Source organism: Stegostoma tigrinum, chromosome 7 (assembly GCF_030684315.1).
Source record: "Stegostoma tigrinum isolate sSteTig4 chromosome 7, sSteTig4.hap1, whole genome shotgun sequence".
In the NCBI taxonomy this organism is placed as follows: Eukaryota; Metazoa; Chordata; class Chondrichthyes; order Orectolobiformes; family Stegostomatidae; genus Stegostoma; species Stegostoma tigrinum.
Genome location: NC_081360.1, coordinates 32,150,422 through 32,177,835, shown reverse-complemented (window position 1 = coordinate 32,177,835; position 27,414 = coordinate 32,150,422). Strand labels below are relative to the sequence as shown.

Genomic DNA, 27,414 nt, shown 5'->3' with positions numbered 1-27,414 from the left:
GGTGAGGCTCGTATTTATTACCAATCACTACTTTCTCTGGAGGTGGTGTAAAGCTATCCTGTTTAACCTCTGCAGTCAATTTGTAGTAGATGGACTCTCATTGCTTGATAGAGCAGGAATTTCAGGATTTAGACCCAGCAGCATTGAAGAAATAGGCATGCATTTCCAAGTCAGGGTGGTGAGTTGCTTGGAAGGGAACTTGCAGGTGGTGGTGTTCCATGTATCTACTACCCTTTTCCTCTTAAATGGTAAAAGTTGTGGGTTTGGAGGGTGCTATCTAAAGAGTTTGGGTGAAATTCTCCAGTGTATCTGGTAAGTGGTATACACTGCAGCTACTGATGTGTCCTCCTACTGGAATGTTATAACAGAGTGCTTGGAGTTGGGTGATGAAGGAAATTAGACAGGGTGATTTACAATGTGTTGGAAGTCAGGGAGCGTGACTTAGAGTGGGATGATGAAGGGATTTAGGGCTGTAAGGAATGAGATGCGCCTTTTGGTTTGGCTTTTTCTGAATCTCTCAGTCTCCAAGAATTGGTTCTTTGTTACTGAAAAATAACCTAATTATATGGTGGGTATCTAGCAAATGGCTGATGTTTATTCAATTCATAAGCTTCAAAATACCATAGCAACTAGTGGTAAGATTAACAAACCATATTTTTAAAAAAGTAAATACTTAATTAAATAAAATAATTAAGCACTAATTAAAGACTAATTTAAGGATGACAGAACAGATGATATGCCACAACTGTAGAATATAGGAGCACCTGAACACCAATTTTATTGAGGGCAAATGTACACAGCAATTGCTGAAGTTCAAGCACACTTGGATCAGAGCTTGGGGCTGAGGGGTGACTTTCAGACACTTGCTATATCAGGGAGGAGGACAGTAAGCTAGATCTTTTGTTACAAGAGGTAGTCAGATATTTTAGGATTGGGTCCTCGCTGTTCAGGAACAATGACAGCATGACTGCAGGTGAGGGAGTTAAGAAGATTCAGCGGACAGAAGCTCAGAAGCCTCAGCTTTTGCAATTGTCCAATATGCTTTGAAGTTCTTACTCTCATCCAATGTGTGAGGGTTGCAGGGATGAGCAAACTGACCACGGCACCACAGCTCAGGAAATTATTCAAGTGGGAGAGCAATAAGGAAGGCAGTGAGAGTAGGGGACAGTCTCTCACTCAAGAGCGTGAATCTAAATGGCTGTGTTGCCTGCCCATTGCCAGGTTCAGGATACCTGTTTAGGGCTGGAAAAGAACTTTCAGTGGAATAGAGAGGTTATATTTGTAATGGTCTGTGTAGGCCCCAAGAACATAGACAGGGCACAGAAGATGATCCTGCAGAGTCAGTATTGGGAGCTAGGCACCAAACTTAGAAGCAGAACCTCGGGATCATAATTGATAGAATACCTGAAAATTGTGTAAATCGATTTATGGGATAATTCCAGTTAGAGATAAATGTGTTTCTCAAAGTCAGGTGGTGGGTGGAAAAATACGTTCTATTTATGGGGCACAGGCACCAGCACTGGGAAAGTGGGATCTGTACCATTGGGAAAATTGACCACAAAACAGTTTAGGTGGCTATATTTCTTGGAACCACATTATTAAGGCAGTAGAGAGGATTTTAAACCAACTAGCAGGGTTAAGTGATCAAATTTAAGATGATGGGGTAAGCCAAAGATTAGAGACAAGCTCCAGATCTGTTTAATATGGGAAATGATAAACAGATGGAGACAGGTGAAGGAAAATATGAATCGAAGTGCAAATCAACAGATAAGGCTAAAGATTACAGAAAGAATAAAATGATAACACCAAAGACTCTGGAAACAAAACATGCGGTCTGAGATTGCAAATGTAAATAAATAAGTGCAATCTGGTCGCAGAGACATGGCTGCACAATGACATAGATTGTTCCTGAAAATTGAAGGATACAGGATATTTGGGAATGACAGGAAACTATGAAAAGGTGGAGGGGTGACTCTGTTAATTAATGATGCTTTTAGTACAATAATGAGAAATGACCAATATTCATGAAAACTAGATGCTGAAATGGTTTGGGTAGAGATAGAATAAAACTAAGAAGTAATTTGTGGGAATGGTGTATAGCTCCCCCTCCCCCACCCCACCCAGAGAGGAACATATTGGAAGAAATAATGGGAGCTTATAAGAAAGGCATGGTATTAATCATGAGATTTGTTACCTTCTACACACAGACCGGAAAGGTCAGATGGTCAAAAGTAGATTAAATAAGTTCATAAATGTTGTTTGGATGGTTTCTTAGAACAGCAAATTGTTGAGTCTACTAGAGAGCGAAAGTGGCTTCCAGAACCTTTTTCAATGCAGCATGTCTAAGTATTCCACATTTCAGCTCCAAATCCTTAAACGCAAAAGTATATCCCCAATACTTTTCTTTCATTTTGAATGAGAACCCAGTTTTTTTTCAAACTTAAATAATGAGTGCATGAAAGCAGAGCTGGTTAAAGTTAAATGACAAATTAGGTTTCAGGATGAGTCAATAGAGATGCAGTGGCATCTTAAGGAGATACTTCCATATACATGACAGATACTTTCCAACAAGGTATGAATCCACTATTCTTGTAACTAGGAAGATTAAAGATAGTATCAAAGGAAGACATGTAATTGCGCACAGATGGCAAATCAGAATATTGGGCAGCAGAGACAAATAAATATTTTACATATTATTTTATTCAGTACATATTAAAGAAAACATTAGTGGGGTTGAAAGTACCAGAAGTATATATTAATGTTTTTATAATGATTTTTAAAGTTTAAGTGTGCAATGGGCCTATAGAAGGTTGGGTGGGGAATTAATAAAGGATACTAAAGAAATAGCACTACAGAGGATACAAGGAACATCTTAGAATTAGGAATCAGAGGGAGAGGGGAGCTTGGAAAAATTACAACACCAAAGATGTGATATTGAACAAATCATTGGAGCCTAGGGCTGGCTGAAAAGTGCCTAGATCTGATGAATTTCATGCTAGGGTCTTTAAGGAAGTGACAAGTGAAATAGTTGATATTGTTTGGCTTCATTTTTCAAAACTTCCTAGATGCAAGGAAGGTGTCATTAGATTGCAAGAGAAGGAAATATAACTCCTTTGTTCAATGAGAGACAGGAAGGAGGAAACTTTAAGCCAGTTATTTAAAGTCTGGGGAATGCTGGAAGCTATTATTGAATAAGTTATAGCAGGATAGGTTCAAGGTTACCAGACAGAGTCAACATGGTTTTGTGAAAATAAAATCATGTTTGACTGATCTGTTGGAGTTATTTGAGGCAGTAACAAGATAAAGGAGAACCAGTGAATGTACTGCATTTAAATTTCTAGAAGGTATTTGACAACATGTTGCATTAAAAAAAATTGTAGACCCTGGTTGAAATTTGGAACTCACTACCTGTAAAGATGTGAGGCAGAAACCCTCATAACATTTAAAAGGTATTTACATGTACACTAACAATGCCAAGCCATACAAGTCTACAGGCCAAGTGCTGCAAAGCAGAATTAGAATAACCAGTGGTCCTCTTTGATGGTGCAGACTCGATGGACTAAAGGATTTTTTTAAAGCTCTAAACCCCTGATTCTATAAAAGTTTGTGTTGTAAAGGTAGCATTTTGACACGGATAGAAGATTGAATAGCTAACTTGAAGCAGAGAGCTAAAAAAAATTGTTTTTTTTCTTCGTTGTCAAGATGTAATGAGTGGCAAGCTACAGGGGATCAAAGCTGGGATTTCAGCTGTTCGCAATGTATTTAAATAGCTGAATGAAGAGAAGAAAAATGTTGCCAAAATTGCTGATGACACAAAGATATGTAGGAAAGTAAGATAAAACAGGAGACTGGAAGAACACAGCAAGCCAGGCAGCATCTGGAGGAAAGGAGAAGCCAGCATTCCAGATATTACCCTTCTTCAAGACGGATGTCAGGCTGGGGTAGCTGCAGATGAAGTGTGAGGGGCAAGCAGCAGAATGGCGGTGATAGGTGGACACCAGTAGTAGGTATAATCTGATTAGTAGGGATCCCTCCCCTCAGCCAATGTTGTCAACCTATCACCACCAACCCACTACGCCCACCCCCCCCTTGTTTATCTACAGCTTCCCCTTCACACACATCCAGTTCTGAAGAAGGGTAATACCTAAAACGATGGCTTCTCCTTTCCTCCGATGCTGCCTGGCCTGCTGTGACCCTTCAGCCTCCTGTTTGTCTACCTGGATTCCAGCATTTGCAGTTTTTTTCGTCTCTAACCATGTAGGAAAATAAATTGTGAAAAGGACATATGGAAAGTACACAATGATATAGATGGGTTAAGTGTGTGGGTAAGTGAAGTCTAATGTGGGAAAATGTAAAATGTCCAGTTTTTGTTTTGTAGGAGTTATTTGAAAAGTTATCTAAATGTTGAGAGATCACAGTTCCAGGTATAGAGATACCTGGATGTCCTAGTGCATGATTCGCAAAACACTGGTATACAAATACAGCTAATAATTAGAAAAGCTAATAAATCGTCATTTTATTGCTGGGGAACTGAATACAAAAACAGGGAGGTTATGCTTCAGTTGCACAGAGCACTACTGAAATCACATTTGGAATACTGTGTAAGTACTGATTGCCTTTTTAAAGGATGTAAATGCATTGGGAGCATTTAGAAATACCACTTAGCTTATCAGACTAATAGAAAAATGGATGGCTTGTCCTATGAGAAAAGATAATACAGACTGGGCTTGTCTGCTGGAGTTTACAGATTAATACACAACTTGACAGGGGTAGATGTGGAGAGAATGTTTTCTCTTATGGGAGTTTCTAGAACCTGAGGTTACTGTTTTAAAAGTAAGGGGTAGGTGATTTTTTTTTTAAAAAGAGTATCATCTTTGGAGCGCTGTTCCTGAATAGGCAATGAAGTAGAGCTGATGAATATTTTTAAGGAAGCTGTAGATACACCTTTGGCAAGGGGTGAAAGGATATCAGAGGGAAGTAGGAATATGAATTTGAGGTTAAAATCAGATCGACTATGATCTTTTTAATGCAGAGCAGGTTTCAGTGACACACCGACTCCTGTTCCTTGTAATTTAAAACAAAACTTGTGTTGTATTCTGGTTGGCTGTAAAATTCTTATTCTGGTTACTCAGCTTCCTTGATTACTCGCTGTTGCTGGATGCCACAAGTTCCCTGCAGATTGGAAGTCACATTGTAACGAGTGAAACTCAATCTTTGCGAGCTGCTATTCCAAAGTCAGTCGGGAGTGCAGACCTTTCATTGTTGACCACAAAATACAGGTTATAATTTTTGTTCAACAGGCAGGAAATTAATTTGATGAGGAAAAAGATGAACAAAACATGGCTCATTGCATGCTTGTGTACTTGTTGCACCTTGGTATCTACATTTAGTTGTGATAGTGTTTGGACCTGCTGAGTGAAGTCATATTTCACTCTACCAGCTAAATAGATATGCCTCAAAATAATTGAAATTCTTCAAGAAATAATACCCTATTGAAGCTCTGAGGAACCTCTGCTAATTTGCAAGTCAAACATAAAGGTACAAAACACACTGTAGTGGTTGATGTTTTCAAATTAGATTTAGTTCTTAAAAATTTTTAACTGTGTATTAATACCACAACTGATTGTTTACACACAAACCATTTCACAGTTAGAAACTGTACATCATTAGATTGTATAAACCTTGCAAACATTACTGATACAGCTTTGTTCCAAAATTAACACTTACATCACTAAATACATTACAAAAATGTTTCGCATCACTAGTTTCACAAATATCCTTTTCAAATTATTAAAACAAACACAGGGAACTGGTTCCATTGCAAAATATGTACCTCAGTAAGTCACAACAGTGATATTACAGTCAAAGCACAAAAACCTAAGCAGTGACTTTTAAACCAGCAAATGCTTGGCCAGTTGGTTGATCAATAACTTTGGTGTAAGTGTCAGCTGCAGGTTATAAGTACAAGGTCACTATTTTCTCCTGATTAGTTATTGGAGCAAAATGGATAGAAATTCACATCAATGACTTTGTTTCATCTGAAAATGAAGCTGCCATTTTCTGGTGACTGTCCTTATTAGGCATGACTTCATATTCTTTAGGCAGGCAACGGTACATATTCAGCCTATTTTGGGGAAAAAAATTAAACTCACTTAAGAGAAAGTAGAGGGTGGCACTAATGGCATTGTAGTTAGGATACTATCATGCAGCATGGAGTTAATGGACTTGCCGAACAACCTGAGATTCTCAGCATAATGAGTTCCCAATCTCAATTAGAGCTGTAAATTGAACACAACTGATTCAGCTTGATGAAACCATGAGTTAAGGAAATTTCCCAGTCCAACTTTCAGGAAACAGGAATTTCAATGGTTTCCATTTCGAGATGTCTTTTGCATTGTATATATCTGTGGTATTATTTAATGTGACACTTTGTAGCATAATATTAACACTGTTCATTATTGGTTTATTATTTTGTTATATCTACAGCTTTGGCCACAATTATTTCCCAAAATAGCTCAATATTAACTGTTAATTGTGCATGTGAATATACAGTTAGAGGCAATACTGCAGAAGACAGGAAGAGGGTGTAACTCTATGTCTCTCAAGTTCCTTAAATGTTTACTGAGAAGGATAAATAGAATCAGAGAATAGGCTACTGCTCATCCTTGCCACCAGAGGCAAATAAATAGCTCAACATTCGCAAGAAAACATGGAAATCTGAACTGCTGAATAAAAACACATTTATCAGTTTATCATAATACATTTTAAAACATTAAATTAATAAAACAACTTGTCATCAGACATGTCAAATTTTGATTTTTTGTATACATCAATAATTTTCTTTAGAATTTTGCCCTCCAAAACAGTAAATATCAGTCTCAATCTATCTGGCTAGCTTGGCTTTATTGTGCACTAAGTACCCTGTAGGGTTGGATACAGAAGGTCTTCCAATTTTGTGTTGTTTCATCTAATGTCCAAACTGACTAAAACTCTCCAACAATACTCTCCAGTTTAGAATACATCAGTCCTAAATTTGTCATTGGATGGTAGCATTTAAAATCTAAATACAGTAGTACTAAATTCTCCTTTGTTATTTTAGTGAATGCATTTAAAAATGTTTAACATCTTGTCAAAAGAGTAGAAAGAAGAACTTCAGAAGAACGGTTCACATTTTTGCAAACTAGAATCTCATTTCATGGCATCATTTTAAAGCCTTGTGACTCCTTTTACCCATTGCTAGTTTCGTCTTTTTAAGTAAAGGTAAGTTTTTAGTTCATAGAATTTCTTCCCCACCACACTTCATACCTAAAGGGATCCCACCACATTCTTCTAATACATAATGCACCATTTAAGAGGCTTAGCTAAGAAGTAGAATAACATTATGAGAAGCAAGTTGACGTTGTGGGCTTAACTAGGCCATCATCACAGCTAAACTGTAACCTGCAATTGAGATTCTCCAAAAAGCAGGTCAGACAGCATCTGGGCAGAAAAAAAGCTAACATTTCAGATCAATGACCTTTCAGGAGAACTGTCAAAATTTGGAGACAGAACAGGCTGTATGCAGGTACTGACACAGCAAAAGAAGTAGGAAGGCAAAAGTGAAGCTCTGTGATAGTGTAGGAATAAGGACAGATAATGCTGCAAGGCCAAAGGGAGACTGTAAAAGACAAGAAAGAGAATATGGTTTGTGAGGAGGTGTAAGTGGCAACAATGGAACTCAAAATAAATGAGAAATTGCTGACCTGGAATTCTGAGTCTGAGGACTGTTACATAGTAAACAAAATAACAAAGTGCTGTTCTTCACGCTTCAATGATGATAGTTATACAGTCATCCCCCTCCCATTTCAGCTTCCTGTGCAAGCACCAGGAGTACATCACAATTTTTTTTTAACCTTCTTTGATATTGCCCCAGAACAAACTATCCAGGTGAAGCACTGTCTGGTTCATACTTCCTTTAATTTAAAACACAAAGTCATCATTTTTAGTTTCCCTGCTTGTCAGAATTTTGTTTTTAAAGTACATAATTCTTTGGAGGCCTGTTTTTTGTGTTTTGTGTATTTTCATTGCAATAACATTTACCTGTATATGTGGCGAATCAAGGCTGAAATTGTGCTTCAGTGTTTGCACCGTTATTGCAGATCAGCATATGGCCCATAGCGAGACATCCTCCTTCGTTCTAGCGGCAGGCAAGAGTTGGCACTCGGCTAGAACATTCAAGTCATTCCTGGGTCAGTCCAGTTACTCTGACCTTGGGTAGGAGGGTGTATTGGGATTGGGAGAAGGTGCAGCATGGGTGAGGGCAGTGGTGCCTGCAAGGATTTTGGGCACTTGGCACCGTTGCAGCTATGCTGTCTTGATTTCATGATCCACGTACTCCCATCCCGGAGACTCTGAACCATAATGTAGCAGGCACCAGGGATGCAGCAAAAGACTGTGGAAGATGCACAGCTTCCTCATTTTCCCATGCCTGGGTTTCTGCTAAGCATCAGATACAAAGCAGAGCATGAAAAAAGGGACCACCAGAAAACGAGACAGAAATCAGCATAATACTTCCAAAACGTATAACTTGCATCACAATTAGCTCTTGTCTCATTTTTACTGTGGAACTGGAGACCTGATATTATTTTTATGGAATTCGTTTGTTGAGCTATAATGCCAATTAATGGTGTCATAAATACCACACATTGTATTTTAGATATGTTGCAACATTAGAAAAGCTACCCACCGAGTTATCAGAAATGCACATTTTAAAACACATGATGTGAACTGTAAATGTTATCCCTTCCATTAATATAGTGCTTATCTAAAGATTTATTTTAGATCGCGAGGTATTTCAGCGAAGAGTGTGTATTTGTTTGTATATTGGTTTTACTAATAAATGTCCATAGGAACCCAACTCTAACTATTATACTGATTCTTAAGGGAAACCACACTTCTGATCACTTGCCATTTTAATTTTCCACCCCACTCCGACTGAGTTTGGCTTTCCAAAGTGTTGCAGTGAACATCAGTGGAAGCTGGAGGAACAGCAGTCTTTAAGTTAGACAATTTACAGTCTGTTAGACTCAGTTCAACTATTTCAGACCATAACCACTACTCACATTTTGTATTTGAAGTGCAGTTGTTAGTAATGATTCTGGTGTTGCCAATTCTTTTGATATCTTTTGTTTCTTCACTTGACCCATCATCATTCTTTTGCTGTACCCCATTATTTCTTATGATGTTTAATTTGGCATTCAACTGCTTTACAAACTTTCCATTTTATCATTTTTCATTCCTTCTCCCAAACCTTGCTAAAGACATGTTATATTTATCATCTTTGCCATTGCTAATGAAAGGTCATCAACCTGGAACATTTTTTCTCTGCACAGATGTTACCTAATCCTGCACTTTCTGCTTATATTTTAGATTTCAAGCATCTGTAGTACTAGGCTTTTGTTGTCTTTAATTCTCTTTACTCAGAGTGGTTAAAGTGAGAGTCCCCAAAAATTCAGAACCACTTCTGGGATCTCTTAAGATAAAATTATTATAGGCAACCAAATCATATTCAAGTCTCTTTGGAGATGCTGAACATGGTCAAAGGTATTTTGTATAAAAGCCCTGAAATGGTCTGTTTAAAAAAGGCTACCAGACGAGACAATCTACAACGTGCCTTGAGTTATCTAATTCAAAGCAACACACTGAGGACGACTTATAAGATATAATACTCTGGATTTTCATTTATAGCAAAAAAATTAAAATGTACATCAAGTAGTATCTTTTTAAATATTCTAAAATTTAGGAACTTTTTACAAGTTACATTATGCAATAAGTCAGTGAGGCATGCCAATAATAACCAACTACAATTATGTAGCACCATTTTGTTTAAAAAGAATTGCAAAATATACATTTTGTGAGATACTGTCTGTATGATGAGTTAAATTGATAAGTCACCATGTTACACAGTCACTTATAACAGACAGCCCAGTGCACATAAAACCAATGAAAATGTAACAAAATAAGGAACCCTGTATAAGTGTACCAATCCGAAGGCTGCTGCAGCAATGGCTAAGAGGAGCTGCAGTCTCGCTGTGTGTTTCAGCAGCTTGCTAACATGAAAGAGAAAAATAAACATTTGTTATGCAGAGAATTAAACATCAGACATCGTGTATATAACACCTTACTGTGTTGAATTATGAAGGGTGATTATGGACTACAGAACTTGACTTTATTGGATTAATCCACAAAAACTGAAGTAGGGTAATATTGCAAATATTCATTCTTTTTTGACTCGGCCGACAGGTGTGATGTTAATGGTAGGGGAAGCTGGCATTTGAATTCAAGGACCCCATGCAGCCTTATGTTTCCTTTATTCATTCACAGACTGAGGGCACTGCTGACCAAGCAGCATTTACTGCCCATCCCTAATTGCCCAGAGAGCAGTTAAGAGTTAATCACATTGCTGTGGGTCTGGAGTTACATGTAGGCCAGACCAGGTAAGGATAGCAGTCTCCTTCCCTAAAGGACATTACTGAACCAGACAGGTTTTTCCAATAATTGACAATGGATTCACAGTCATCGTTAGATACTTAATTCCAGATATTTACTGAATTCAAATTCCACTATCTGCCATGACAGGATTCGAACTGAGGTCCCCAGACTGTTATCTGGGTCTCTGGATTAACAGTCTAGCGATAATACCACTAAGCCACTGCCTTCCCCCCAACCTAACTCAATAGCTCAAACTGGGGCATCAGCAAATAGCTTTCGACTACATTCAAGCAGTAAGATAGAGAGAGAGGCATTACTGGTCGGAGAAATATTATTGGAAAAACCCACCAAGACATGGATTCTCCCCAATATTCCTCATACATTCAGTGCTGTTGAGGACTCTGAGCAGAACTGAGTGACTTTCCATGTGAATGGATAACTGGGTTGAGTGTTTTTGGAACTTCTTGCAACAGGAAACTGTGGGGGCAGAGTTCTTATGCATATTTAAGGCTGAGATAGATTCTCGATCAGTAGGGGCATCAAGAATTATAAGAAAATGCAGAATGGTGAATATGATGAATGCCTCATCAGTAGTGATCCTACTGAATGGCAGAGCAGGCTTGAAGGGGTGAATTGCCAAATCCTGTTCCTGTTTCTTACGTTCTTATTAGATGGTAGGTCAACCTGCACTGGTCTTTCAGCCACGGTCTTCACTTGGCGATGTCTCTTAAAAAAAACTGATGATGCACAATATGATGGCACTATAAAAGTAGCGCAACGTATACTTACAAAATAAAAATGCAAAAGCTCAGAATCCAGAGGGGAACAAGCATCCACTCCCAATGCAGAAAATCACCAAAGATCTTACATAGCACTTCCAAACCCACAACTGCTTCCATCTGGAAGGACAAGGACAGTATAGAAATGGGGACACCTCTACCTGTATGTTCCACTGCAAGCCACTCACCATCCTGACTTGGACACATATCACTGCTCGTTCAGTGTCACTGGGTTAAAATTTTGGAGTTCCATCCCTAAGCGAATTGTGGGACTATCTACAGTACACAAACTGCAGCACTTCGAGAAGATAACTCACCACCACCTCTCAAGGGCAACTGGGGACAGGCAATGAATGCTGGCCAGCCAGCGATACCCACATCCACAAGTGAATTAAAAAAAAATTCGCAGCTATACTTTCAGTCAAGTCTCAGACTTCTCCTAATGCATCAGCATCCATGCTATGTCAGGACTGATCCACCAGAGGTGATAGTACAATGCTGTACAGCTGGGAGGGAGCACCTTGGAAGATTTCAACAATGACTCTGGGCCCCATGGAGACACATGGCATCAGATTAAACAGGGTAAGGGAGTCTTCCTGCTGATTACCTCCTACCTACCTCCATCCATCCATCCTTCCTTCCTTCAGCTGATGAATCAGTACTTATGTTGAATATCAATTGGAAAAAGCATTAAAAGTAGCAAGGGCACACTGGAGGTCTTCAATGATATCAACAAGAGTGGCTCAGTAGCATCAGCACTGAATGACTGAGCTATATCCTGAGCAAACAGCTAGCTACCAGTCTGTGATTGGTGGTAAGCAATACAACGTGAGGGAAAATAAACTCAGTTGATCCTGTTCTCATCAATCTATTTGTCATGAATGACAGAGATAATCACAATATGTTCCCTATACAGGTGACTTCCCATCTTGAAAATGAAGACACTTTCCATTGTGATGTGTGACACAATCACTATGCTAAATAGGATAAATTCAGCAGCTCAGAAATCTACGAAGAACTGTGGGCTATCAGCAACAGAATATTATTTCTCCACTTTCTATCCCCATGGCCCAGCATATCCCACACTCTCAACATCAAGCCATGGATAAAACCCCTATTTAATGATCAGTGAAGAAAAACAAGCATGAAGCTGGAACAGGTGCCAATCTGGTGAAGCTGTACATTTATTTCTGCAATCAATGAACTGATCAGCAGCTCTCGAGCATAGGATTTTCATCCTATGGAGGCCTTAATTCAATGAGAGGCCTTTCCAAGTGTCACCTCAGATTAGGGCAGGCTCCCACCAGCTAATGCTACTAACTTCTGCACCTTTAGTTTTAATAGTGCTATCAGTGGCATAATTTAGTCACTATATAATTTAGTCACCGATACTCAGTTTGATTTATTGGCTCCATTATAGCCTTTGTCCAAAAGTACATAAAGGGAGCTTAATTTCAGAACTGAAAATGAGCCGACAGTGACTGCCCTTAATGTCAATGCAGCTGTTGGACAAGTGCAAAGAGGACGAATGTTTTTCAGAGCATTTCCTAGACTTAATAATCTTCAGTTCAGTTCATAACTCCTGAAGATAATGAAAGACTCTGTGCCAGTATTCAGCAAGACTTGGGCAAGGTTCAGGTTTGGGCTGATAATCAACCAGTAATGTTTGTGCCACACAAATGCCAGACGAAGACAATCTCCAAAAGAATCTACCCACTTCCCTTTGACATTCAACTGGACTACCATTGTCAAATCCTCCACAATGAATAGAACATTCACCATTGACCAAAAACTTCAATGGATAGGCTGTAGGACCACTGTGGCTGAAAAACAAGATCAAAGGGTCAATATTCTGCAGTGACTGATGACCCTCCATAGTTTCCAAAGCCTGTCTGTCATCTGGAGATGCATAATGTTTTCTATCTTAGAATAGCCCAGGCCACCAAATTCATATTATAAAAACATCCTCTGCTTTAACAAAGGATCTTCAACGCAAGTCAGATTTTGATGGCAAACTGAAAAATAAATAACTACACTGAAAATAAGACTATTTTTACTTGCATCGAAATGCTTTTTGATGATCAGTTAATTTATATTGCATCCCTAAAATAAGTCACAAGCATCTTGGAGCAGTGTCGGGAAGCAGTACTGGGAAATATTTGAATGTGATATTATTTGTATAAGTCCTTCAGAATGAACATAAGATAGTGGCTATCAAAAGGAGTCCAGAGATACCTTTCAAGTGGTCTACGATATAGGAATAGCTTTATAGGGAGCAAAATGAGTGAACATTTGGAGTACAGTGGTGAAGAATAAGCAAGTGAGCAATGGATGAATATGTGCTTTGCTTCTTTTGTGCGGCTCTTATACCAGTACTGCTGCTCTAATACTTGTGCTGTGTTCTGCCCCCTGCTTCACCTAGGCCCGAAACGTCAGCTTTTGTGCTCCTAAGATGCTGCTTGGCCTGCTGTGTTCATCCAGCTTCACACTTTGTTATCTCGGATCCTCCAGCATCTGCAGTTCCCATTATCTCTATTCAAGTAAATACCTGTTTTCCAAAAAGTATCTCATTCATCAGTTTCATCTTCTGATTATTGTGTATTATTATAATTTAGAAGGTGTGGTCCATGATTATTAATCCAGTTGTAAAGGGTTCCATCAGTTAAAACAGTTTGAGAATCATTGCATAGTTAAGTCCAAGTTTGAATTTTGCAAAATTCTTGGAAGATAATGTTTCTGACCAATCCTTTCATAATATTCTTAAAAGAGTATTTTAAGTACTTTTAGGGAAAAATTGTAAAATGATCTTTCATGTTCACAACTACACTTTTAATTGTGGAGCTAACTGATAATAACTACAACATCCAAATCATTAAATCTCTCACTTATATACTGCCGTATTACACTGAGAAACTGATTCTGAGACATGAATTATATATAAAGGGAATAACTACAATAGTGTTGTTGTTAATGACTCTTGCTAAACGACTACTAGATACATGTCACTACACTCCCACATTACTGCCTAGCTGTCAAATTTAATACATTCACATTTTTTGAAGAGTTGCCTAGGGGTTGTTATCCTCCATCAAAATATTTAATTTTGCAAGAACCCATGGAAAGATCAACATAAAACTCACCAAGCACTTTGCTAACAAGGTATAGAAATGCAAAAATAGCATAAAATTACCTTCTCTTAACTGATGTTGAATGTGAATCAATGAGAAGTCCCATCGAGAACACAAGGATAATTGCAACAGAACCGCAGGGATCAGGATCAAGCCTTCTAGAATAGCTGTTTAATGGAACAAAATATTATATTACTAATATATGAGAACAAGGACAAAGGAAAAAAAGCAACTGACAAATTAAACCAATAAATCCACCACAAATAAAAGAGGAATAAACAATCAGATTGTATTTTCTACCTTAGCTATGTAATTGCTCTTACAAGGAAACCCTTCTGGGAAATAACATTTAACTGCTGTTAATTGGAAGTAAACAGACACATTAAGTTATAGTTACATAAAGAGAGTGGATGTGGACTTCACAAATGCAGGTTTTTCCTTTCATTATGTTCTTGCCTCTATAAATATGCCAAATTTGTTGCTAAACACAAAATGAGTTTGCTAAAGTAAGAGTTACATAGCACTGATGTGCAATGATGACAGTTTGAACAGATCACACCACAGGTCCAACAATTTATCCTCTCATACAGAGAAATCTTGACACATGAACGACTGGTAGTCAAGTTAAAAAAATACTAACCATATTTTAGTGTCAGATTGGGAGCTAACATTGATGGTTGACAAAAGCAGTGGACAGTAATCTCAAAGTAATATATGGTTAATGTAACGGTAATGATACAATAGGTTTGACAGGTATTAATGCCAAACGCTAACCAACTTTGTAACAAGAAAAGTTCAATGGATATGAAATGTGAGCAAAATGATCTTACCGGAGATTTTTAAACCAGTAAATAAATGAAGGTGCACTAAATAGAAGAATCCAGTTCAATAAATGTAGAATTGTAACATGTATCTGAAGCGTATCCACTGCATCATCGACATCCGAAACTGACAGCAATTTATTTTTATCTAGGTTCAGCTGTTTTGGTTCTTCTGAGGCATGATCTTTTGTTCTAGACTTGTTTCCTTCTTTTGCACTATAAGCCAATGCATCTTTCTTCATAATTTCACATTTTGGCGCCTGCAAATTAAACAGAACATCCGTGTTACATTTTTGTTAAAAGATGCAGACAAATATTAGGAAACACGACAAAAACGTTAAATGTAAGAAACAATCAATGGTTTGTTGCTGAGGGGTTAGACTTAAGTTTCAATATTTCTGAATTATTGTACACATCTAAAGATGAATTCTGAGTAGTAAACAATTAGGGGGAAAAAAGCTAGTAAGATGCTAGAAATATTAGATGGTGGTTAGCTGCGAGTCATACCTCAGTCTGATCTGTGATTTTCCATTTCTGGTAGTCAACTCTGTAATCAGCACATTTTGATGTTTTCTCCAATTACATACTGCAATGCTTTTGAAAGTATATCAAAGACCTGCTTGCTAGGGCTACAGTTGGGTTTTTTAATTTTTAAGGGAGATGTCTGGTTTTGAACTCTGATCCAAAAATGGCAACAGATACAGGGGAGTACTAATTTTAAACCTGAGATAAATAAATCTTTGTTAAGTAAAGGTATTAAGGGATATGGATCAAAGAAAGGTATATGCTACATGGTAGGAGGGAGTGAGAACAAACATTCTCCACAAAAGTTATCTTTTAAAGAAAGTTTGCAGTGAATAATATCTTCTTTTGAAAGAGATACTTTACATTTATTTGATGCAACTCTACTTTCATAAAGGCCTATCTGTCATAACCAAAAGAACAAACTGGTGAGGCATCTGTTCTTGTCACAATATCTATCTTATGAATTAAAAATAGTCAGTGACCATCTAAACTATTTCCCGTTATTTACTTCCAAATTTGAGCCCAATGAATATTCCTTGTAGGCCCTAGGCATCCACAGATTTTCTTTTAACAAGAAGAATGGAATGGAATGCAAACTTTACTTCATGGCTGCCATCAAAACTGTAACTACAACTGTGAACCATCCAACATAAATTAATCATCACCTTCTTCTCCTAAATTTACTGCAAGGTGATTCTGGGTGCAAAATAAGAATGAAGGCTAATTAGCACTGCAGCTAATGTTCAAATCTTGTTAATGTTGTTTGGTTCTTCTGTTTTAGGAGAAAGATTTGACTATGTGCTGATACACATGCTCAAAGACTCACCGCTTTCTAACATACAAGAGTAAGGTTAGACAAGGTATGCATCCTTCTCACATTGCATTTTGGATACCACATTTTACACCAGTCTGCTTGTATAGTTCAGTGGGTATCAATTCCTCCATCAAGATGGTTAGATATCTATCCCACTTCCAACACATCAGAAATTAAGTTCTGGATGATAGGTGAGAGGTCTACCTTTCCAGGGGCAGGTTTGGCTCTAACAAAATTTTATAAGGTAAGCAGCAATTATTTTCACATTGATTAATATTCTGTCTTGTGCTAAATTTTTTTAAACAGATATAATACAGAGTATTTGGCATATCTCCTTAAGAGTTGAGGAAAGTAGACAATAATTTCTCCATTCAAACAAATTACCACCTAAAAGTTACATAAAACTTCCATTAAACTAAGCTACTTGCCAGTTTCCATCTGTGCAAAATATATTTGTTGGAACAAGATCTTGTAACCCCAGCTAGCTGCAGCAATCAAATAGTGCACTGTCCTTTTACCTCCACGAGCTGAGTTTGAATCCAGCCTGACTCATGGGGAGAAAGGCTGCTTTAATCAGCTGTAAGATCTTGTCTGAAATGAATTTGGGAAGTCTTGACCTCAGCTTCTGCAGGCATTATCCAATAACACAAATCTGCCCATATATTCCCACAAATTGGCTTTAAATTAGCAGCACAACTCAGAACTGTCATAAAGGTGACTGCCATGAAAAACAGAATGACGTAGGTGAGATGTTGTTCTGAAATTGAATCTAACATCTGAATTTTCCTGTGCTATATATATTTGTACTGTTAGTGGTTACCATTCGTGGAAAATAAAATTCAATTGTTTAAGCAGTAACACTGATTTTCTTGAACATAAAACCTCTCAAGAATTTTCTCTGGAAATTTTGAATTTCTGGGCCGCATTTACAAGCCTTAGCTTTTACAATGATATTTTGATAGCCAAATCGATAAATCTCATAACCTGTTTTTTATGGAAGTAATATTGCTAAAGTACTATTAATTACTGCAGACATGAGACCTTCGTAGCAACCTCAACCGGTACGGGTATTGAACATGAACATGTGCTGTTGGTATCATTCTGCGCCACACACCAGCTGTGCAATCAACTTAGCTAACTGATTCAGTAAGTGTACAAATGTGGCAAAGTGTACTGATGTGTTGCTTGCACTCCATTTCAAAATGAAGAGCTGAAATCTCCCCATAATATCCCCAGCAATTCTCAATGTTTTTAAGTCATTTATTTCAGCTGGGCAACCAGTGGCTGGCACATCACAAGTGAGGAGATAATATAAAATGGTCGTGATTAGAAGAAACAGTCCTGAAAGGAAGAACTTAAAATTAGTCAATTACAATTTTTTGCAAAAACTAATAGAATGGATACACCTGACTGAAGCTGACAAATATAATGCTGGCTGTTTTCAACTTCGCTTCTTGCTGGTAAACTAGCAGAGTGGGTAACCCATCTTTTGCAGAATTTACTTGATTTTCACTTTCACCAAATGAAAATGAAAATTGGACAGGTTCTACAACTGTTATGTGATTTGCTCAATTAGTGTACCTTCCAAGTTGTGAAGGTGAAAGTTATCAACTTTATCCCTTCCTATAATGAGGCTCAAGGTTTGTTTTCAACAATCCCAAATTATATGTACATAACTTCCCTACGTAAATAAATTCCCTATTCTTTAAGTGAGTGAGAATGTTAGTGTATCTCATTTCCATATATTAAAAGCTGCTGCTAATGCTTTTTTCCGGTACAAATTTGTGTAAAAAATTAAATCTTTGGAACTACAAATGTAAAAATTAAATTCACAGCAAAATGAGCATTTACTGTAGTTAAGTGGACAAGGTTAAAGCAACAACTTAAATTAACAAAACGTAGCAGCTTCCATTCATACAATTCTTACGTTTATTCAAAAGCAAGTCCAATACAGCCGTTATATTGGACTTGAAACTTTAAACTGTGTTTCACTCTCCACAGATGCTGCCAGACTTGCCGAGTTTCTCCAGCACTTGCTATTGTTAGTTCAGATTCCCAGCGTCTGCAGTATTTTGCTTTTATCAATAATTAAATATGTTTTATAAGAAGAAAATCAATTTATTTCTAAGTGGATGATCAAATATGCTAAGAAAAAGGCTGTTACACACATTGTTGTTAATGAGTTAATCGAAGTCAAGCTGTAACATAGCCATAAGAAAGATCAATATTCAAGTCCTCACACTTACTCCAGCTTATAGAATTTTGCAGTACAACAAGGCAGCCATTTGACCCACTGTCTCTGTCAGGCTCCCGAATGAGCTACCCCTCTAGTTCTATACTTCAATCTGTCTCCGTAGCCCTCTAAATTCATGACTTTCAAATCCAGCTCTTTTGAAACCTCCTATAGAATGCACCTCCACCACCCTCCCAGGCAGTGCATTCCAAATTCTAAAAACTCTGAGTGAAGAAGTTTCTCCTCATCTCACTCTAGCTCTCTTGCTGACAATCTTGGAATTGTGATACCTGGTTACTGACATACCAACAAATGGAAATGGAATATCCTTCTTTACCCTGTCAAAATGTTAAATAATAATGCTGAGACCCTGACAAGACATTCACTTTTGGTCAGTAAGTGATTAAATCATCCCAAAAAAGGCAAAGTTTACAAACTATACTTTAACACAAATAAAATAGCAAAAATAAAAACTGGTCCTACCAAATTAAGAATGCTTTTCATTGTGCGTACTGAAGCTTGCAGGCTTAGGACCTAGGGTAAAATACAAGTTAATTATATAGATACTCAGTTATAATTAAATCTTTGCTATCTGTTCGTAGTTGATACAATAATAATGTAAAATTGTTTCATTTAAAATACAAGTAAAAATCTTGAATATACTGTTTTCAATGTATATCAATGATTGTGACTGATCATTTAACAAAATCCAACTAAAATTATCATTTATGTACGTATTATATCTAAACATCACAAAGGTTTTACTCAAAGTACTATTTTTGGAAAGCAATAACCATTATGTTCACATAACATCACAGAGATTTTGTAGCCACGACCTGTGAACAATAATGAGATGTAAACAAAGCACTGGGTGGCACTGGTTCAAATAAAATGTTGACTACAATAACTGGAGAAGTGCAGGTATTTCTTCAAATTGCGCCCCTTACTGGTTGGTTTTTTTTCCCTTCTATTTGAGTATTCTATTCTGGGAGGGCTCTCAATTGTCTGAAAGAGTGCAGCAACAATATTGCACGCAGAAATCGAAGCGCATTATAAAAAAGGCAAAAGATCTCAGGAAGAACAAATTTTCCATCAGAAGCTCGGCTATTTTAAAAGGCAAAATAACAAGAACTTAATGAAAAGTTGCAACAATTTATCATTTATTAAAGCCTCCAGAATCCAAGGGCTGAAGTTCACTGAGATTTGGCTGTCGGTTTCAGGAAGTTTCATGCAGGGTTTCTCTCTACAAGCTCTCTCACATTTTAACTGTGATTACATCATTATGCACCACACCTCTGTGGTACCACTTTCACACAATAAGGCACCCTGGGATTCACACCACGGTATTTAAAGCTCAGCTTTCCATCAAGTTGTTGGCCACGAATAGTCTTTCGAAGTCCACATAGTGGGCGGGAAACAACAAAACGTCTGAGGACACAAAGTATCATTTCAGTGCAAACAGAGTCACATATTTATTAAAGTATTGCCATCTTATGCATCATCTATCTAATTAACTGCCAGGGCAACTGAAACTACAAGAATCAAGTTACATAGGCAGCCTGTTTTTAATGCCAGACCATGTTAGAGCCCTGACTGAGGCCATGCTGCTTTTTGCCTCACACCTAGCACAGGACAACTTCTTGCCGTTGTTCAGTACTGACTGTGGTCCGAACTTGGAAAAACAGCCTCAACAAATCACTGACCAGACTCGACTGATCTCTGTGCAGCTCCCTGACTAACCTAACACTAATTCCGTTTGTACTAGGCCTGCAGGATTAAGGACACCTCCCTAGACCATTCCAAACAGCCAACTGATCAGGTCCAAGCTCCTTGACTTAGGTCAAATGCTGCACCTGACTGACTATGGCAGGACCCCTGAATAATGATAGTCCTCCATTAACTTGAACAAGGATTACTCCCCCTTACATTATGAGATATGCCCATTTGGCTGAAGCACATGCGATGTATTTGCCGCAACTGATGGCACGTGAGCAGGTGCAACAGTTTATGGCACAGTGCCACAGGAATGTGTCCATCCCATTTATTGATCACTGGTTTTATGTTCTGAATGAGGCAAGGCAACAGCAGAGATGTTGTGAGCGTTCAGGTAGGTGCAAAGAAAGCAAATGAAAAGCCCCGAGCTGCATCCTGTTCCAAATCATGAGATGGATGTCTCTCGTGGCAAGCAAAACTGTCTGGCAGCAACATTTTAATGAAAAGTGACAGTGCACCCCCAAGTCCAGCATTAAATTGGATAACTATTGCCAATGAGTTGGAGATGTGCCATGATCAAGTGGTGAAGTTGTTGCATGTGCAACGCTAACCTCCACGGACAAAGATACATGTGGTTAGTGCTTAAGCAACATGCCCTGATATGTTGCGGACTGCTAGGTGATGGAAGTCTGGAGGAGCAAGCAGTGAGCTGGAGTTGCCATGTACCTGCTCTGACTTTCATGTTGGGATTGTCATAGTCTGTGTGGGAGAACTGTATTTACACTGCATTTAAATTTGGTGAGAATAAATAATAGAGATGTGAATGCATATAATGGGCCTCTCACCACTCACTAATATGGTGCATGGACATTTCTTCCCTTGACTGTGAGAATCTCATTTTTCTGATCTTGCCTTATTTTCCCAAATGCAGTACTATTTCTCATATCATTTGGGACAAGGAAAATTCAGCACTTTGTCACGGCAAAAGGAAGTGGCAGAGACCAGGTGACTTGATAGGGAGTGGGAGGGTATAGGAAGGTGGCTACCTGACTAAGGAGAAGTGTCACTTGACAGAACTAAATTTCAAAGTGCAGGTCTGTGAAAAAGGAACATTCAAGTAATACAAAATTAAAAGGTTACCAATCAATGGTAGCAACATTGAAAAGAAAATAACCGGAGTAAAAAAGAAGAACTAAAGGAACAGCACTGAAGAAAAGCATAAATTCAGCATTGCTGAAAGGGACAAATTTTGTGAAACTTTTAATCTTCAAGTCAGCAGGACTTTCTACAATAATTCGAGGGGAAAAATAAGCTATATATCACCTCAAATGCAAGATGACAGAAGGCTACCATTCCTCGGAATTATATCTAATGTAAACCATTGTCCCAAAGTGAAGGGCGACACAGGTATCACTTGAAAGAAACTATAACAAATACACATCAGTATAGCTCAAAGGCAGAAAATCTAGAAATCCTGCTTGGGGAAAATTCTGACTGGAAGTAGGCAAGAGTACAATTCATGACGTCCCTTGACAAGGACAACAGAAGTGAATGCCTGGGGTAGTCAGTGCACAAACAACAGTGTCATACATCTATGGTACGACAGTGGAGGAAATCTGTTGAGTGACCACTTATCTTGTCTGACTGATGAGGAGTCATGCACGCACCAAAGAATGTATCATTGTGAAACATAACTAACATTAAGTCTTTTAAAATGATCTCCCATCAAACTGCTCAGAACTTCTTTTGCTGTTTACCAAGAACACCCATGAGGCAATTCTTTGCATTTCCATCATTTGATTACGCTCCATCATGCAATTTCAGATAGAATATATGGGCCAATGATAACACCCATTGATAATGGGAACTGCAGATGCTGGAGATTCCAAGATAATAAAATGTGAGGCTGGATGAACACAGCAGGCCAAGCAGCATCTCAGGAGCACAAAAGCTGACGTTTCGGGCCTAGACCCTTCATCAGAGCTATCCTCTGATGAAGGGTCTAGGCCCGAAACGTCAGCTTTTGTGCTCCTGAGATGCTGCTTGGCCTGCTGTGTTCATCCAGCCTCACATTTTATTATCTTGATAACACCCATTGCTTATTTTTCAGATCAACCAGGTTGTCTAAACTCGTGTCCCAAAGTGAGGCATATTCACCTTTATCTGCAGTTAATGGTGCGCGAATATGGGTTGTTGACACAAGACAATCATTGAGCAGCTAAGCCCACTACCCCTTTATTGTTGCTCCTCTTCTTGCAAACACTTTATTTAGACTGATTTCCATATTTAAATCCACAAGGGCTGAACCTAATAGTTCATTCATAACTTGCACAAAGGATCACAAGTGCTAAAGCAGCATGTGGCAAACAAAGCGATGACCAGTTAGTAATGGGAGAAATACCACCACTGTGGCCTTTCCATGACTATTGTGCCGCCTAATAATCCTGAAATCTTTCATTGCACATGGGCCTAATTTTTGTCTGAACAAAACGATGTGCAATTCAGCCCACTCCGAATCAATACTTTAAAATGTTACATTTCAATTGATCTGCAGGAATCAAGACGAAAGATGAAGCTATGTAATAAAATAATGGATTTTCACCCTCTTGCACACTTCTAGAACCTGATGCAGCACCACAAAATAAGTGGGAGACCATGGTAAAGCTTTATATATTATTAAGGTATTTACAGCACAGAAGGAGGCCACTCAGCCTACTGCATCCATGCCAGGTGCCATTCTTTTTACCTTAGGCCATGTTTAAATACTTGTGGATGGCAGGACCTGATTCACTCAATCTTGTGCATAGCTATGTCACATGCAGATGCACAGCCATAAATTTTTCATTGATGCCAATCTCAATTTTGAATGGCCAAAAGAGTGATGGGGCAATTCTCATAAAATCAAAGGTGGGACATGCCTGGAAGTTGGTCCAACTTCAAAGGAAACCCGCACGGGAGACTTTAAAAAAGGAAATGAATAATTTGCTAACCAACAAAAACTTGGGAATTTGGTCGTTTGTCTTTATTAATCATGTTTTATAGCTACATAAACAAGAATAAAGTGATACTTTGCTTCAGTATTTTACAATTTGAAATATCCGGTCAAGAAATATATTAATATTGAATTTTCAGAAATATATACTTTTCATTGTATAAATGACATGGTATGTAAAGAGATCAGTTTTCATTATAACTAGGTGACATTTATCTCAAACACCAGTTTACCACATGGACGTTAGATTGTCTAAGCATGATTTAATGACACAGCTAATCAATAAACAAATATTACCTTAACAAGATAAAGAATGTAACCAAGAGTAAGAGCTGCTGCACCACAGGTGGTCCAGATGATAAACAGCAGGAAAATCATAACACATGAATTTCGAAAATTTAATTTCCTATATTCCTTTTGAAAAACACGTGGCCTGCAAGATGGGAAAAATGAGATGCTTTAGAGCAGTGTGCAACTGTAAAAATTAAGTGTACTATTAAATTCTTATTTAGTACTTGGAATGTTTACAATCACTTTGTTTCTTGAAGGGTAAGCTTTGCAATTAACACTCCTTTTTCAAATGCAAATAATTTCAACAAGTTATCTCTTGGTTTATTTTGTCCCAGTCTGTTACACAGCAGAACATATTATTTTTCTCTGTATACTGCAGCATTTGATATAAATAATACGATTCAGTGGGAGAATAGAAATGTTCACAATTGATCTATGCATTGGCCAAATGAAATAAGCAAATCTTTGGTCTCATTTTGTCTCATGGTTTCTAAGGAGTCTGAAATTGAAGTGTTACAACTAAAATCCATGTCAAAGTTAATGGGAACTGCAGATGCTGGAGAATCCAAGATGATAAAGTGTGAGGCTGGATGAACACAGCAGGCCAAGCAGCATCTCAGGAGCACAAAAGCTGACGTTTCGGGCCTAGACCCTTCATCAGACCTTTCTGAAGAAGAGTCTAGGCCTGAAACGTCAGCTTTTGTGCTCCTGAGGTGCTGCTTGGGCCTGTTGTGTTCATCCAGCTTCACACTTTATTATCCATGTCAAAGTTACCTACTTATCTATGTATATAAACAACATCCTAAAAGTTGGAGTAATTAAATGGTGGGAGAGATGTACTCTAAAGGAAGCTCCAACACGAGACTCTAGTAAAAAAAAGTAGTTTGTGGTCTGTCCCTTGTTTTATTCCACTTTACTAACAGATTTATGGTTTGCTAAAATGTTCTTGAGTTTTATATAAGGTACATTACCAACAGTTGATAGTAATATATTAGGAAATCAACAACTCATTGCAGTCCATTTAACAACAGCAAAGGATTTCCCACAACTCCATCCTTCAGTCATCCAACAAAACTAACAGCTTCATTCAGAAAGGAAAACACAGGCATGTTATAGGCACAGAAAGAATTGAAATCCTTTCGTCAATACCCAGATATTGAAAAATTCCAGTATGACTCATTAATATGTCATATTGATTGTCTATGCCTTTATCCTGTGTGATTATTTAATTATTGCAGTAAACATGACAAATGCAAAGGCTTAAACCTCATTCACACAAGCTAAACACAGCTGACTTGACCCATTACTGGCGTAATTCACAAAAATGCACCTTACCTTCACCCCACTGGTCTCCATTTGTTTTTGTTTTTCTCTTTCTCTCCATATGCTGCTTTTATTGCTATACTTTTACTATACTATCATACCTTTACTTTTTTTAATCTGCCATTGTCAACTGTTGCCGACTTGTCTATTTACGATGAAGAATAGAAGAAGCAGGAGCAAGAGCAGACCATAGGGGCCATCAAGCCCGCCCTGTCATTCTGTAAGATTATGGGTAAACTTCAGCCTCAACTCCAACTTTCTACCTGCTCCCCATATCCCTTCATTCCCCGGATGGCCAAGGGCTGAATGGTCAATTGCCAGTCAGGATGAAAGAGTAATGTAGACAAGAGTGGAAATCTCCATTCCTGACAGTCAGCTTGGGTCCTGCCTTCCCTGGGCCAGTTTTCAATTTTCGGGGAATGGGAAGCACACCCAACAACAATTGATGATCCCTTAAGATAAATAAAGAGATTGTTTAGGGGCTTCCCCATGACAGAATGGAACAGTCTGGAGCAGGTTTTGTGCACAACCAACAGGTTCATCATGCAGCCCTGGTAATAGCTTTGCAGAAATTCTTATGTTTAGTCTGCGGGTCGAATGACTGCTGGCGTGAGCATGCTCCTACCCTGGTCATCCATGGTTGTTTTGCACTATGTTCCATCTTGATGAAATACCTGCTTTAATTGACAAGGAAGCAACTGTTCCTAATCTGACTGCCATGTGCCCTTGCAATTCCTGTCTCTTCTTTTATGGCATGCAGTTCTCACCGCATTTAAGTGCTTGGATCTCTAATAGGGTGTCATGTTCATGCTCCATTAGGGGACTTGCATGTAAAAATAATGTCACAACACAATTCTACTTAGATGTAGGTTTATTATTAAGAATTCACTGGGGAGGGTTTGCAGCTTCAGAACCAAAAACCTGTCTCAATCGAAATATGCTTAACAGTGGGACATCCACAAGCCTCTGGGGGAAGAGGATTCCAAAGATCTGCAATACTTTTGAAGAAGTTTCTCCTCATCTCAATGTTAAATAATCAACCTCTTAAGTTAATACTCTGCCCAGTGTTCTAGATTCCTGAGCTAGGAGAATCAATATTATAGTGTCTATCCCATCAAGACCCCTTCAGAATCTTGCATGCTTCAATGAAATAATTTCTCACACATCGAAACTATAAGAAGGTCCAATCTACTCAGCCTATCATTACAGGTCAACTCTCTCATCTCAGGAACCAACTCAGGGAACCTTTGCTGTACCGCCTCTGATGAAACATGCTTCGTTAAACATGGAGACCAAAAATCCCAGGTGTGGGTTCACCAAAACCTTACACAATCTTGAAAGACTTCTTTATTACTGAACTCCAATTACCCTGTAATAAAGAATAAAGGTCAACATGCCCTCTAGCTTTTCATTTGTTTGCTGTATGTGCATGCTAACTTTGTGTGGCTTAAATTGAGTACACTCAAGTCTCTCTGAACATCAGTATTTCAAGGGGCATTCCTTTGTGAAAAAATAAATTAGCTTTTCTGTTCTTCCTATGAAATGAATAATCTCTCATTTCTGAAATTAAAACCCACCTACCACCTTGTTGCTCATTCACTTAATCTCTGTACATGTTGCAGCTTCTTTTTAACCTTTTAATAGGTTATATTCCCACCTAATTTTGCATTATCAGCAAACTTAGAAACATTACTTTTGGTCTCTTTGACTAGATTATCAATGTAAATAGCTAAGTTTCTCTTCCACTTTTTCTCTGCTGATATTTATTACGTGATGTTCTTTAGTTTTGTGCAGTTTGTATCTTTGCCTGTGAAGACATACACAAAAAATTTGTTCGTTCATGTCTCTGCTATTTCCTGGTCCCTATAATAATTTCTCTTGGCTCTGTCACAAAGTGATCACATTATTTTAGATAACACAGTGTGGAGTTGGAGGAACACAGCAGGCCAAGCAGCGTCAGAGGAGTGGGAAAGCTGATGTTTTGGGTCTGGACCCTTCTTCAGAAATGGGGGAGGAGAAGGGGATTCTGAATTAAACAGAGAGAGAGGAGGAGGTGGATAGAAGATAGATAAAGGAGTAGATAGGTGGAGAGGACAGGTTAAGGAGGGGGGGATGGAGCCAGTAAAGGTGAGTGTAGGAGGGGAGTTAGGATGGGGGTTGGATAGGTCAAGGAGACGGGGATGAGGCTGGTGGGTCAGAGGTGGGGGTGAGGGTCGAGGGGGAGGAGTGGATATGTGGGAGGAAAGATGGACAGGTTAGGGAGGCAGGGATGAGATGGGCTGGTTTTGGGATGAGGTCAGGGTGGGAAAATTTTGAATCTTACCT

General features: G+C 38.4%; 1 protein-coding gene across 4 annotated transcripts in view; it reads right to left on the bottom strand.

The window, feature by feature from the left end:
• Positions 1-5,212: 5,212 nt before the first annotated feature.
• The window catches only part of pgap1 (post-GPI attachment to proteins inositol deacylase 1), a 129,741-nt gene continuing 107,539 nt past the window's right edge, over positions 5,213-27,414 (bottom strand). Inside the window, exons 24-29 of one of the 4 annotated variants that reach the window (XR_007247896.2) lie at positions 23,773-23,908; positions 19,254-19,304; positions 15,208-15,458; positions 14,440-14,544; positions 8,080-10,088; positions 6,010-6,124 (exon numbers count right to left, since the gene is read on the bottom strand). Coding sequence is in view for 3 of the 4 variants with exons in the window: in XM_048534033.2 (XP_048389990.1) it covers positions 9,950-10,088; positions 14,440-14,544; positions 15,208-15,458; positions 19,254-19,304; positions 23,773-23,908 (682 nt within the window). In the remaining variant the exon portion in view is untranslated. Of the gene's footprint in view, positions 10,089-14,439; positions 14,545-15,207; positions 15,459-19,253; positions 19,305-23,772; positions 23,909-27,414 lie in introns of all 4 variants that reach the window. The other 3 variants (XM_048534035.2, XM_048534033.2, XM_048534036.2) reach the window with 3 other exon arrangements.